General features: G+C 36.6%; 1 protein-coding gene across 1 annotated transcript in view; it reads right to left on the bottom strand.

Annotated features, from left to right (window-relative positions):
* LOC113231884 (RYamide receptor-like) overlaps positions 1–15,421 on the bottom strand; it is a 60,012-nt gene extending 44,591 nt beyond the window's left edge. Inside the window, exons 1-5 of the mRNA XM_026466425.1 lie at positions 14,778–15,421; positions 12,419–12,617; positions 11,757–11,816; positions 10,283–10,441; positions 5,783–5,873 (exon numbers count right to left, since the gene is read on the bottom strand). Of these exons, the coding sequence (XP_026322210.1) occupies positions 5,783–5,873; positions 10,283–10,441; positions 11,757–11,816; positions 12,419–12,617; positions 14,778–15,421 (1,153 nt within the window). The remainder of the gene's footprint in view (positions 1–5,782; positions 5,874–10,282; positions 10,442–11,756; positions 11,817–12,418; positions 12,618–14,777) is intronic.
* Between the last annotated feature and the right edge of the window lie 438 nt (positions 15,422–15,859).

Here is a 15,859-nt window from a genome sequence, read left to right as displayed (position 1 = left end):
ACCTATATACATCGTCAGCTATATCCGGGCCTTACGGCTTGGTAACTAGTGTCATATTTTTTATCTTTTAGACAAAGAAGCGAAAAATTGCGTTTTCGTGAACTCACCACGTATATTCAGCATTAATAAAAGTTACATGACAGTTTATTCTGTTTTTTCTAAATTCTTCTTCATGTTTTTAGGTATTCGGTATTTAGCCGAATCGCAAAGAACAAGCCGAATACCGATTAGTAAGCGAATATTCGTTGGAACTCTAATTAACACTAAAAAAATACAAATGGAAGAATTTCAGACAACTGGAATACACACTAAACAATAAGAACTTTGGATGAGTTAAGTATTATTCCAAAGGTAGAAATCTCACGCGGCCACAACTTTACTCAGAACTTGAGAAGCGTAAAGGTTAGGTTTAGTTTAGACAATTTTGGTCTGCAGGAAGAAGTTTCTTATAGAAATAAGCAGTACCTTTTGTTTGCGTTTTCCGTTTTACCAAATGTGATTTGTATTTTCCTGTACAATAAATAGTTAAATAAATAAAATAAATAAATAAACTTCCAATCAGAGACAAGTTCAGCTGAAGCGTGGGCGTACTGAAAGCGCGCGTACAGGAGGCGCAGGTGTCGTTGCGCGTGTAGCACGCCCGCGTCGTATAGACGAATATGACGCTGTTGAACATGTAGGTATTCGATGTAGCCGGCTCACATAGCTGCTGTTCGTGCCACGACGTTGAATTCCGTTCATGCCAATCATTTCTGCACAAAAACAATCTAAGTACATAATTTGGTTCTCCATAAAATAAAATTAGCAAATTACTTATTTTGACAACCGCAGTGACACAACGAATTTATACTGAGGACGCTGTATAAGGAATTCCTGGTAGGACCAACTTGGGAAATGAACTTTTCTAAATTGGTTCTGGTTTGGGTGTTCTGGAAAGTGCTCCAGAGTGAATTCCGTTGCTCTGGTACTCCATAGTACCTACAGGGAATTCCGTAGTTTGAGGCAGCAATTGCCGTTATCTGGCACATTACAATTATTATATTCTCATATACATGGTTATTTGTAATAACCCCGCAAGACTATATTTCTAACATCACAAACAACAACTTTTCTTCCATGACTTATTAATTCATCAGATTTTACTTTCGTACAAAAATAAAAATATTTGAACGGTGATAACTCTGTGCCGTAATATAAAACACCCACCACCAAAATTATTGTTCGAATAACGGCACGTAGGAGGCGCTGTTATACAATTTACTACCAAATACAGAACTAAAAAGTGTTAGGTAGTACAACTAAAACGTAAAAGATTATTTTTGGTAAAGAAGCATGGCGACATCCCGTGAATTTTGTGACCCAGTGTTTTTGACGACGTGCATTAAAGAGACCTATCAATACTTGTGATTCATTATCATAGCATTAAAAAAGCTAATTGCATACAGCCTGTAGGAGGAGGGGTTGTAAAGTTGATATAGGTTATGTTCATAACATTGTCCTGTATTTCGCTTCAGATGTTTGTTCGTAGTAGCAAAAAACTACAAGGTTTCAGTTTGTTCTCAAAAATAATAAAGAACTTGTTGAATATTCTCCAATCTGCCAAATTCTGCCACATTTAATAAAACGTTAACATGTTCTGCCGCAATGAAAATGAACAAAAATTAAATCTGCCCAAATGGCGGAATGTACCATAAATGGTCACACTGTTCTCAATCTCAATAAGACATTCACACTAGCAAGAGGCCTCTAGTTAAATCTCTATTTAAATATTGTGTTTTATATTTTAGTTTATGTCATTACTGTTTAATTCATTATTTGATTAGTGATTTTATAGCTGTAATGTTTTATGTGTGTACTATAAAATAACCAATGCTTTAGTTAGGTTAATACTCAATCATGCTTAAAATGAAACGTGTTTACAAGAACGATACATAGTCTATGCTCGAGCCGAATCAATTGCGTTGTGTTATTGCATTTATTATAAAATACATTGTTTTACAATTTCTTTATTCCCGCTTCTAAAAATATACAATACTATACAGATAAATAGGAATAACTCAAAACGTAAAATTATACAAGCAAAGTCGATGAACGGCTCTTCGTTGATTTTATAATTATTGGGTCAGCTTTTGCCATCCTTCTTTTTGTAAAAAGTCATAGAAAAAATTTATCGCTTACAACGTTAGTAATACATAATAGTCCTGCGAGGTTGTTAGTTTTATACAATAACCTTGTATATTTGTGTATTTCACAAATATTAATAATAATAATAAATAACCAGCACAAATGCAGAAGACGGTCCTGCTCGATACGGCACGTATTGTTCGCCGATTCTTGGACCTGAGTCCCTGACCCCGGCCGACTGTGCCATTGCCGGGAAATACCGCCTCTCCCATTTAAAAATTCAAAATGAATCTTTTAGGCCTTGGGAGAGGCGAGAGTTTAAAATAAATACAATAATAATAATAATAACACACACTCAACACAGCCCCGCACTAGGGAAACCCTGCGTCGCGGGTGCCATGGACACACATATAGATAAGCACAATTTACACCCAAATTCACGAGAGAAATAAATGTAGGTCATACAAATATTTCTCCCAGGCCGGGAATCGAACCTGGGACCTCTGCGTGGCAGTCCGGCATGGTAACCGTTCAGCCACAGAGGCAGTTTAGACAAATAAAATAATGAATATAATGAAAGAAAATAGTCTATGTATTTTCTTGTTTAGATACTAACAAAAAGGCATTCAATCATGCACATAATAGACACAAATACACTTTCATTTACTTTAGTCAAAAGGAGGAATTACTCATGCGCGATGCTAAAGGACATCACGAGCAATAAAGGTGGAATAAAGAAACTTCTTTCAATAATATACATGAAGATATAACTAAGGATTATTTCTTTAAAAGACAAACAAGCAGGCTTTCATATCTTGTGAAAACTTCCCTTCATATTTCACCATAAACAAACAAATCATGGCATCTGTATACTAGAGTTTAAACGTCATTTTATGTAGATTCCTAATATTCCCAAAACATACTTTTCAATACGTTTAATACTCTTATTTGTGATTTAAAACATTACAGAATAAGTCACAAGTTTTTTGTTAATTAAATTTGAAATGTGGAAATAGTAGTAGGTAGTACAATTTTTACACAGAGACAGGTTAAGGCATCGAATTAACCATACTGTCAGATCTCGGATTAAAATTTTTCTTTAATCATTTAATCGCGCGACATTTTATCGCAGGAAATCGTTTTATGTTTAGGGAGCATTTATCAAGCGCGGCCGCCTCGCGGTCGACGAGCGGAATGCGCGTTGCCGCCGCGCAGCGATCGGGTGCGTCTAACTGTCATGGGCAAAAAACACTCTATTCGTTTAGTTTTTACGTTTTAACTTAAATGAGCGTCCCGGGCACGCGGACGAGTCTGGCTTGAATTTGGTCTACGCGGCAGCCGGGCAGCAGACGCGCTGTTGTATTATTCATTTAAATTTTAAGGAATTTTTTTTGAGGAATTTAAATCTTGTTGCTTAGTATATAGAATTCAGAGTCACCATTAATTTACATGCAGGCGTGGTAGCCGGGAGGGTCGCTGCGCGGTGGCCGCGCGCCAACTTTCGCCTCGTGTAACTGGGCGCTTACGGTACCCATTTTGAAACTCCACGTCATTGTGGAAATACTAACCTCCTTATCATAACTAACGTAATCGATATTTTTAGCCAAATTGAGTTATTAACATATCTGAAACCGGCGAAAAGAAATCTACAATCGGTTTTTTAATATCTTATTTAGTTTCAGTCTTGTTGTTAAGTAAAATCAGAGTACTTAATAGACTTGTTTTAGATGATAAAAATCCTTTAGGTTCCAACCTTAATCTCGAAAGTTACCAAAATGCAAATGCGACAATGCGATAGTTATGACACGGAGAGTACAATAGATTACCGAAGACACCTATTTCTTTTTTTAAACATTCTATCATGACCGGTCGATCAGAAATTGACTCGAGCTATATCGATTATTACGTAAATATCAATTCAATCATTCATTCAATTATTAAACAATTATTACATATCGCTTGTGAGAAATGTTTAATATACTTTTACTACTTATGGAGGGTTGTAAACTTTTTTCCTCAAAATGATCGAGTTCCGGTAATATCATGAGGAAAACCCTAAATAATATCACGGACCCTTTTAACGTCGACCTTTTTTATTTCCATATGCTACACTAGTTCTCCCATGTGCTCCGAATTTTTCATTCCAATTCATTTCTTTTTCCAGTTCTTATTGCTTTTATAAGTATCCTTTCAAATACTTTAGCATCCAAATTTAATAGGAATATAAGCTCAATTTAATGTAGTTCCCAATGTACATATCCATAATGCTTTGTATCGTTATGAAATATGTTTTTTTGTACCTATGTTATTATAATAACAATGATATCCCTAACAGAACCCTTACAACCTCGATTATGGATAGTAACAGAGTCACTACGGCAAGAATAGAATTACAATAATATCTAAGGGCAATGGAATGTGTCAAAAAAGAAAAGGGTTTCAGTGACTGAGAATAATCGAGAAGGATTTAACCAGCCACTCCGCCTTTTATAATAACTGGTAACTTTTCTTTGATAAAGGTAAGTAATGGTTACTTAGTTAGGAAAGTTATTTATAAAAGACCGTGGGTTTGTGCCAGAATTGCTGAAGAACATAACATATACACAGGTGTCCTGTGTAATCGTAAATAATATTCAAGGATAGTGACAGCTTTGATCAAAATGTGCAAAACATTTTAATACATTTGAAAATGTACATTTAATTGTTTATTTTATGCTAAACACTGAAATACACTTCAATATTATCTACGAACATATTACAACAAGCTATTCTGAATGTAGAATTGTTTTTAGGATATCCGAAAAATTCATACGAATATACTCCTCATACTAACCTACATCAGCCGTTCTATCGATTCGTATGGTGAAAGAGAAAAAAAATTGTTAATTCCCAAAAAGTTGTTGGATTTAATAATAGAACTGTCGTATTAAGAAGTTTCATTATACGAGTATTTTTATTCATATAAAATTTTCGATGATTTCACACTCCGTTTTTTTCATTATTTTGCATCTACGATGTTCACTTTAAACATTTTTAATTTCCCCAGGAGCAATAGCAATCTTTGAATTCTGGGTTATTTCTCTGGACAATTTTTAAAATGGTATTAGCAACTTCCATTTCTACTGTAGGCAAATTAAAATACTGCTAGCCATACACAAAACAGCTTACCTATATAATGGCTGACAAAATTTTGTACCTCTAGCTTGTTGTGCAAATTAAAAAAAATCTCATACTATTTACACAGAATGATAGAGTTTCAAAATGGCTACCATAAAGATATAACGATTTCATGCGAAAAAATGTCAGAAAATTAATCTAACTACTGAAGAAAAATTACGAAAAAATGTCAGAAAATACACTATTGAACAAAAATTACCTGTAAAATTACAATGTAAGACCTGGCAGTATGGCCAATTAGACGTTATAACCTGTCCCGAAGGACGAAAAACTTTACTACTATCTATAGTACGGTTTCCAAAACGGCGTTTTTTCAGTTGATTAGGTGCCTCAGCCTGTCCCAAAGAACGAAAATTTTTGCTACCTATGATGATTGTTTCATTGTTTTCATCGATACTAGCACTACTATTTCAGCATTCCAAATGAACTTGTCAGTCTTTACTTATGTATCTATGTATATCTCATAATCTAATAATCTTACCAGACATAGGCACTCCTTCGCCCATGCTAGTGGACCGACGAAACAATGGAGATCGAGTCCCCGCATGAATTCGGAGCAAGCAACACAGTGCCTGTTTACAAAACACAAAAACACTTCTTGCAATTAGGCTCTAAAACTTGGAACTAGTTTTATTGGACTTTAAAGCATTTTAGTCAAGAAAAAGCTCGTGTTTACTACCTTTAACAATAAGTATAGAATCTGTCTTGTTTCTAGTGTGATTATTTTCATAAGGCATGCATCCTGAAGACTTTTTATTGACCTTTTGTTAAGAGGCAAAACACTCTATAGAGTTTATACAAATAACTAGTACTTGTCTATGTTAGTAGCTAAATAAGACGTCTAGACTTCATTATTGTTTTGCATCCTAAAATTAGCAATCGAATAATTTGCAGCATTATAACCCTTAAAAATGATAAATGTATACATTTATATAATAAGATCTCTAGTCAAATGAAAATTTTACCAGTTGCGAAGTTAAGAAACAATCATGGAACAAAAACTTTATACAAAAGGTTCGCGTTATAAAAAAATCAGTTTCTGTTTACTCGAGTTAGGAAAATTTATGACGGTGATTTTCTTGGGTTTTTCTATCTGCGATAGAAAAGTGAACAAATATTTCTTTTCAAAGAACAAACTCTAAAGTTGCTCACTTGTTCTTCGTCGGAGAAGCTGCCTTACAAAACAGTAGTGGTGGTATATTTATAACTCATCATCTTGCCATGCAATTCCCACTCAACGTTGTTTCATGTCAGGTCGTGATACGAATTTAAACAATACAGATTTACCACGCAAACTGAACTGCATGGCATCTGGCTAGTTCCCTAAAAACTCATAGTAAGTTCCCAGGAGGCGAGTACGGATATATTTTTTTATTGTAATGGCGGCACTTCACACTGGAAAAACATTAGATGTACATACAAACATGCAGACACTGACAAATATGACTGTCTACACATGGAGCCAAATAAGTAGTTAAAACAATGAATATGACGAATACGACGACATAGCGTGGACGGTTTTGGCTCCTTTGATGTGCGTTGAGAAACCGAACGTTTAGTGTTTGCTGTATTTGTCGAATAGGCAAACAAGGCAAATACTTACTTTGCCGCACATGCATATTGTCGGAGATAGTGCAATTACGCGTAACTAGCATCGGATTTTGAGTTTCCATTTCAGTCATTTAGAGACCAAGTCAAAACCGCGTTAATGTCGTGGTAACCAAATTAGCTTGATTTAGGGATATCAGTCTGCAAACAACATAAATTAATGCTTACTGTGCAAAAAGGAAAATCGTTACCATTGAAATAACAAAGAAACATTAAAATAACAAAGAAAAAACGTGTAAACGTTAAATCTCAAAATAATGCAGATACGCGCCTTTTACCAATACTAAATACGCGAATTTGCACTATCTCCGACGATGTGGCGATTGTTTGCCAAATACATCAAATACGCAAATACAAATAGCCATGTGAAGTGGCATTATAAGGAATAGTACTACGAACAGTCAGATAAAATTTATTTTTACGTTAATGTTGATTTTCTGAAAAGTTTGTACATTCCATGTGTATGGTCCTAATTTTTCAATTCATAGATCTAGATTTGTATGTTATATGTAGATAATTAAATAAACAAAATGTATAGACCTAATATTATCACGTTTCACCTCACGTTTGACCTGCATCATGAAATTTTCGAATCATATACGATAGGCTTACCGGTACCGGAAAACATCGCGATTAAATTTGCATTTGGAAGGTTCACACAACTCTACGAGGACGTTTAAAATCCCCAACACGCATCCGGCGTATTGGACAATTTCCACATTATTCTATTAAAACCACTGCTAACCCTACCCTCGGAAGAGACCCGTATCTTCTTATATATCTAAAAACGGTCGTACGTATAAAATTCTTATAGTTCATCTTCAACGTAAAACGGATTTGTGGAATGTGTCGGTTTATTTAAGATACTATAAGTGCTACATACACAGTATTCCAATAAAGCTCACAACACAAGGCATTGCGTATATAAACATAGACCTGAATATAAGTACTTGCCTACTTAATTAATTTAAAAACGTTATACATATGACATTCTGTGTGGCGTAAAGAAGCCGAGGCACGGGGTTATGAATGGACTGTATTTGTGGCGCTATAGTTATTTTTTGCCTGTGCTATTTTGTCTACAATGATATCAAAGTACGTAAGCGTTCTCTCCTTCACGACGCCGGCGCGGCCGTGAGTCTTTGAGTAGCACATAAGATAGCAGCCTTGTTCGTTACAAAGTTTCGGTCGAAAGTGATCAGCAACATACAAAGTAAATGGAACTGAAGATTTAATGAGAAATTAGATAATTTTATGTAAATTTATGATTATTTCCTTATTCATGTATCCTTAATTACGATATGGCGGCCATACATACATCTAGGGTCGACGGACTAAGCCACATAAAGTCAAAAACCAACATTCAAATTAACACGTCTACCGAGTGAAGCTCATAAGTCAAATTCATTTGCTACTTCATTAATTTGTAACTTAGAGTGGTTGCATACGGCGATTTTTAGGAGCGATACAAACGCGATGCAGTCGCTAATCGTCTACCTTTACACATAGACGCGCGATTTTAAGCAGCGATGCAAACGCGCGACGGCATCGATAAAAACGCGCGATTGTACCGCTACACTTAGGATTTATAGGCGATTGCAACGATACAATCGCGCCTTTCGTGAACGCGTGTTTGTTCGCTGCTAAAAGCCACCGTGTGTAACCACTCTTAAATTCAGGTGGCATCTTTTCCAAATTTATCATTCTCTTCACGTTACAACATTATAAACAATACAAAAATATATAATTACTTATATATTAAATAAATTAAGCACTTTTTTACTTATGTGCTTTATTTGACCCGCTGGCCTTTAGGCTTGGGCCAGTGTCAGTTTCGATTTGGTTTTTGGAGCTTGTCGGTACTCACATTAACTGCCAATATCAGTACCGACGGCACTACACAGCCAGTTTCGATCCAGTCAGTAAGTACGCTCTCGCGTTCGATATCATTGTAGATTGGATAACACAAGCAGAATACCGAACATTCTGAAATTATTTATCTCACAGAATACCAATTGAAGACAATTAAGAAAATAATTAGACACTTTTGTTACCAGAATAATATTATATATATCTAGATAGTATTGTTAAGAGAAAACTTGTGGTAATTTTCATGGCAGTTAAGAGACATCAGATGTTTTAAATTGTCCATATTTGTGGTGTGTAATTACAACAAACACAGATGTAAACATTCTTGTGGTTTATCTTAACTTTCACCTTAACAGGTTAGTTGAATCTCTATTGAGCAAAGCAAAAGTAACTCAAACAAAAACGGTAAATTACAAACTTTGTCACGACTTCTAAGTTTTACTCGCGTGACTGCTTCGTTGACATTTAATTCACAGACGATTCGAGTCTATTGAAACTATGCCTGCACGTATATTGGAACAAAAAACAGAAATTACGCTCTGTATGGCTATAAATTGCTTTGTTTCGGGATATTTTGGTGTTTTTATATTCGTAAACTAACAATAACTTATAACCGGAATTCATCACAATCAGTGGATCAATTCACCACTTGTACATTTTATATAATCAAGTACATCATTTTAATTACGTTGAGACTCCAATGAGATTACATTGCAATCAAATTATGATAATATTTGCTATTCTGTTAAAATCTAGTTGCAGTGGCAGTTGAATCTCAGTGGAATGACAGTGATGGCATATTCATTCATCCAATTACTAGCGATCGATGTTGCCTTACTTAATTACCATGGAAATTAATATCCACGTCTTATCATCATCTTAATTTTTATTAAATAAACAGCAATTTAGTCTTCAAATTAAATATATATTGTATAATATTAATACACTACGCCATAGACGTGTCACCGACTCGCCATTGAAGAGCATACCTAATACCAAACGTGCAAAACCCTGATATTGAGATGATTTAAAATTATAGTTTGTGTAAAATAGCGTGGCAATTGGGACCAATCACTGATGCTATGAAGCTGTATACGTCATTAGTAAAAACGATACTCTCCAACGTTCGTAGTGAGGGCGCGTTCCCGTTATGTCGTGACGACAGAAAGTCGTGTAGTTTAAAATGTCGTGGCTTGTATATTTAAATGAAGTTGTTCACACATAGAACAACACGATTCACTGTCGTTCACGACTTTCTTGACGTTGCGACTACAAACTGTAGTAGAACTAGAACGACAGTCGTCAGACGATAAATAAAACATTACGACATAATAGGAACGCGCCCTAACGTGGGAATGTATTATCGCTAGCGTATCCTGGTAGAAGTCACTTTGGCGTACAGATGACCCGGGGGTTACAAATATTTAAATAGTTTGATAGTAAGGAACCTCACTGGGACATAGATGTGACAATTACGTATGTCTGCGTATTTGGACCACTGTACCATTTTGAATCCGCGGCGATATCTCGCGTTCATGTAGCAGTAGATGATAGGGTTGTAGCAGGAGTGCGACATGGCCAGCCAATGACTTGCGAACCATACGTACGGCATACCAGGCCACGCTCCCCAGCTTTCATCGTCCTCATGCAACGACCACAAAAACTGCATGACAAACAAAAAAATTATTCAGTTTTTCCACACATCATTACAAAAATTTTAAAAATTCGTGTCAATTTATCGCAATATTTTGTTACTATGAACTGGCAATTATCACACTGCACCGGCCGGCGGCCTCGCGACGGAGCGCGGAGCTGCGTTTTTTAACGTTGTACTGAAGTACCTTGGTTTGTATGGAAAACACGCGCCGTCGAACAAACTGACACGCGAACCGCGCAGGTTTTTAAGCTTAAGGACATGTTCAGTTTTCTACAATAGATCTCGACGTCGATAAATTTATATTTGTTATTGAAAATCGACAAAATTTATCTTCATGTTTTCTTAAATCTTTGTAATGAAGTTATAAATAAAATTAAATTTTAATTTTATTGTACAATAATTAGTCCCGCAGACTTCATTTTTCACCTAGGCTAGGGTTGGCTTGAAAAGGTCTCTTCTAGAGATAAGCTCACCTTTGTATATGTCCTTTATAACTTGTGTTTCATGTATCTTTTCTTTGTGCAATAAAGAGTTATTATTATTATAATTATCCATTTATCGATTGGTTCGTAAAAAGGGATGTATTCAATATCTTCGGTGTCTTTTTATTTGAGTAAACAAAAACCGAATAGACAGTATAACTGCAGCGTCCTGAATGAGTTCTGTATTATTAACCATTCTTGTCAAGGAAGGATCTCGGCTACATATACATTAAAGATTACAGATTAAACTGCGCGTTGACGCAGATCTGCGAGCAGTGTGTATTGCCAGGGATGACCTACGGCTCTGAGACGTGGTCACTTACTATGGGCCTCATAAAACGTTCAAAGTCACTCAACGAGCTATGGAGCGAGCAATGCTCCGCATTTCTTTACGTGATCGAATCAGAAATGAGGAGATCCGTAGAAGAACGGAAGTCACCGACATAGCTCGAAGGATTAGCAAGTTGAAGTGGCAATGGGCAGGGCACATAGCTCGTAAAACTGGCGGCCGTTGTGGCAGAAAGGTTCTTGAATGGAGACCATGAACCGGAAGGAAATTCCAAGTAACATTTAGAAGAATACACTATAAAATTGAGTTTTGCGTAAGTTCCATACATTTTGGAATTAAATAGTAAACTGATAGTAAACTATACGAACTCAAAGGCCAGTCGACATTAGTTGCAATTCATTAATTGCAATGTACGTCATTACGTACTTAAATGTAATGGTACCACGAATAAATAAAAATATAATGGTAAGATTGGCCGTCATCAATCACGTTAATTTGACGAGGGTTGCAAAAGGTAATGCGTCTTATCAAAAGTACTTGCAATAAATACGTTGAGTGGCAGCCAGCACACTGTGAATACTATCACCACTGCCACCATCATCTTAATCATCTGCGAACAAAATGTTATACATTACAAAATGTACCAAAAATTATATGTATTTTGGTTTTTAAATTACATAGTACAGCCAAAGCACACATGATAGGTATCCACAAAAATGTACGTACTTGATGCACCAACTGTTAATGTCGTCGTAAGGGAATTTAATTTCAAAGGTATATTTAATTATATCATTACATCAACTGAATTAAATAGAACACGTATACCTACTATACAATATACATTTTTCAAATGGCTTTCAGAATGGAATTCTGAAATAAAAACAGTATCCCTGCCGCTTGACCCAAGCAAAATGAACCGTATTAGTATTAGGAAAAAATTGAATTCGAGTTGAGGTAGTTTAGAAATCTTTTAAACTTGGATGCGTTATCCGTAATAAGAGTTAATATAAATATTTTTCTAAATTTATATGTTATTTATAAGGTAACGTAAAGCAAGTTCACATATAATTTCATGTCCATTTTCTCGAGTTAACTTTCATTTTTAAGCGTTAGGTAGAATATACAGAACCTAAAAAAATATTTTTACTATTTTTAGAAGGTTCACGGAGTCAACGTCAAGGGAATATTTCGAAGGTAGGTAGGCATACAAACTTTTCTTTTAGAGCGCCTTATTCTAGTGTCGCGTGCAGATTGTGCTTCGCCGGGTGGACGTCCGCCCCACACAGCGTGCGCGATGCGTGCGTAGGTGCAGACAAGTGCACACAGTGGCAACCCGAATTGCAACGCTAGCAACGCCATTGAGTACTGCTCGCTCTGTTTTCTGTGCTCCCAGTGTTCGAGACAAACCTCTCTGTAAATAGAGCGTGTAGTTTGACATTTTAAGTTTACCGTACGTATAACATTTAATCCGACGTATCGGAATGATGTTGCATGATATTTCTAAATATACATTATACACTTTCTAACTTCATACATACATGATATATATATTAATAGCAATAGAAAACACGCCGGGTAGGACAGATGGCTGTCCATACACCTGCACATGCGAGGGCTTGTACGTCACTGATATTGCTGTGTCAGTAGCTAATTATTGGTCCTCACAAATATAAACGCCAAGAAGAAGATGCAGTAGAGCTCCTTGTTTGACTGCCTCAGTGGCCGAACGGTTCCCATGTTGGACTGCCACGCAGAGGGTCTGGGTTCGATTCCAAACTGAGAGAAATATTTGTATGGCCTACATTTATTTCTCTCGTGATTATTTATTGTGAATGAGTTCGTCCAACGAAGTACTGCCACCATGCCTATTTCTGCCACAAAGTAGTAATATGAACATTACTGCATTTCGATTTTGAAGAGAAAGGGTACTGGTGAAAGACATGGGACATATGGGACTGGTCAACTTAAGTGTCAAAGCAACAGTGTCCCACAGATCTTTGTGATTTAAAGCTTTGAATGGCGCTGTAACTGCTATGGACAGACATGTCGCTGAACACCACGTTACTTGGTAACACAAAAGACAAAAATACAGGAATTAATTAAATACATGCATGTAGTAAGTTTTCTTTTCTTGCGAATGCATTTTGCAATGTTTTACAAAAATATTGAGAATAATGCTTTAGAAAAGCAGAATAAGTATGTGTGTAACCCTGCACACATACTTATTCTGCTTGTATGTTTGAGCAGAAGATCACGTTTGCACGTACCCACGCATAGGAAGAGATCACCCTCAATGTAAAGAGATCTTGTGTGATACAAACATATCATCGCAAATAAAAATACTCTGTAGGTACACAGGCCTGTACGTGTGGCGCACTACAAGTTTCCGGAATGAATAAGAAAAAAATACTGTAAATGGTCAGAAATTAATTTATTGTTTCTTAAAACATTCCCCGTTAGCGTTAATGCGCTTTTTCATATGAATGAACTAATTTTGAAAATATTTATGCCACTCCTCCGTGACAATCTCTGAAATATATTTTTCATACTCTTCGACAGCCTCTTCAGGTCATGAAAATCGTTGAAAAAAAAGGTGTCTGGTCGAGACTGTACGAGTGATGGCTCATAAAGTCAACGTTGTTCACATTCAAAAATTCATTTGTCTGTCTGGCCGTGTGAAAACTGGCATTATCGTGGTGCAAGATGATATGGCGTTTACGGTTATTTTTACGGAGTTTATCAATAACTTTCGACAAACAAATGGTCGTGTACCAATCACTATTCCCGGTAAATGATTATTCAAAGCAACAGTAGCCACGTGGCCAGTTTTATTAAAAAAAGAAACAAACATCCGCTTAGAGGGATTTTCCACGCGCGCCACTTTGGTTGGTTTCGGTTCATCTCGAAAGACCCATACTCTCGATTGCTGCTGTGTTCTGGGATCGTAACTAAAAATCCATGTTTTATCACCTATTACTATGTCCTACACCAAATTTGACGCCCCTTCATTGAATCTGGTAAGCATGGCATTGCACCAAGTGACGCCGTCCGTTTTATTGAGCTTCAGTCAAATAATGTGGGATCCACCGAGAGCACAGCTTTTTGACACCTAAACGTCTGTGTAGTATTAATTGTATTTGACTCATGCCTATGCCTAAAGATGCCCGAATCTCATGATATGTCACATACCTGTCAGAGTTGATCATACAGCGCACAGCATCGATGTTTTTGTTGTTCACTTGCATGGTGCTTCATCACCAAAAGCAGTTTGAAGCCGAGCGAAGCTCCACTGAGCTGTTAAATTACACATAAAGTCGTAGAATCATACTACGAACATTTTCTCGAGTTAAATCCATGGTGATGTAGACAACCAATTTCTAAGATGACGCCAAAATGTAAAAACAAGTGACAGTCAGATGAAACAAACTGTATTCTACAGCCAAAGAGTTACATTTTAAAATTTTGTAATTACTTTTTAAATATGGTTTATGTAAGTGGCCAGTTCCGGAAACTTATAGTGCGCCCTATGTATGTATGTTTTTCGCCTAATGCTAATAGATCAGATACTCACAACTCACAAAACTTATGCCACTCAGACGGTTTTTGTGTTCTAGAGACAAAAGCTATGGGGGCGGCAGTGGCGAGTGCGCATGTCCATACGACCGCCACAACGAGTTTAGCCGCTGTCCTGCTGAGTCGGGGCTTGAGCGGACGCATGATCGCCATATACCGGTCGATGGAGATAGCGAACATCGTGAACGCCGATACCATCACAGATACAGCCTGCGAATAGTTCACCACCTTGCACATGACGCCACCGAATGGCCAGTGTCGCAGCACCAGCATTGAAACAAACGAGAATGGCACGCAAAACAATGTCATGAGGATGTCCCCCACCGCCAAATTCACTATAAAATAGTTTGTCACAGTTTTCATACGTGGTGTTTTATGCACCACGAAACATACCAGTCCGTTCCCTACGAGCGATACCACGAACACAGCGCAGTAGAGAAAATATACACAAACATGAAATAATACAGATAGAGTATCTTCTGAAGAACCAGATGTGCACACACTTGTATCGTAATACTGCCATGATGAATTACGGGCGAGCGTTGAGTAAATGTCGTCTTCGGTTGGCTGGGATGCAAGGGTTACATTGAGACTTTCGAACGCTTGATCTCTAACGGAGTTCCATTCATCGACATCAAACATACTGCATTAAGACTTAGAGTTACATGCTTGATGGTTATTTACAACTCAAATTATGTACCTGAAACAAGAAATAATGAATTAGTTTATTTATAAACATACAAAGCGCTAATTAAGGTCTAAGTATATGTTAAATAGAGGAAATGGAGCTAGGGTGCCCAAAATACTGGTCGTGTTCCCCGTTTTAGTCCCTTTGATAATACCATAGATGGGTATATTAATATGACGATAGGGCATTGGGACTTCACGAACATGGGATTTAACTGCCAATACTGGGGCACTTTTATACGATATTATCCTTTTAGGGATAATTAAGGATTCGTTATGAGGCTGATAATGAAGGACTAAAACAATTTACAAAATGAAATAGCCAGTGTATCATAAATTTCAGTGACAGTAACATGAAGGATTTTGTAATTTCAACGAAGAAGTGAGAGCTGT

Source organism: Hyposmocoma kahamanoa, unplaced genomic scaffold (assembly GCF_003589595.1).
Source record: "Hyposmocoma kahamanoa isolate Upper Pololo Valley unplaced genomic scaffold, ASM358959v1 66, whole genome shotgun sequence".
Classification (NCBI taxonomy): Eukaryota; Metazoa; Arthropoda; class Insecta; order Lepidoptera; family Cosmopterigidae; genus Hyposmocoma; species Hyposmocoma kahamanoa.
Note: the sequence above shows the minus strand (reverse complement) of the source record. Positions and strands in the feature narration are given on the sequence as shown.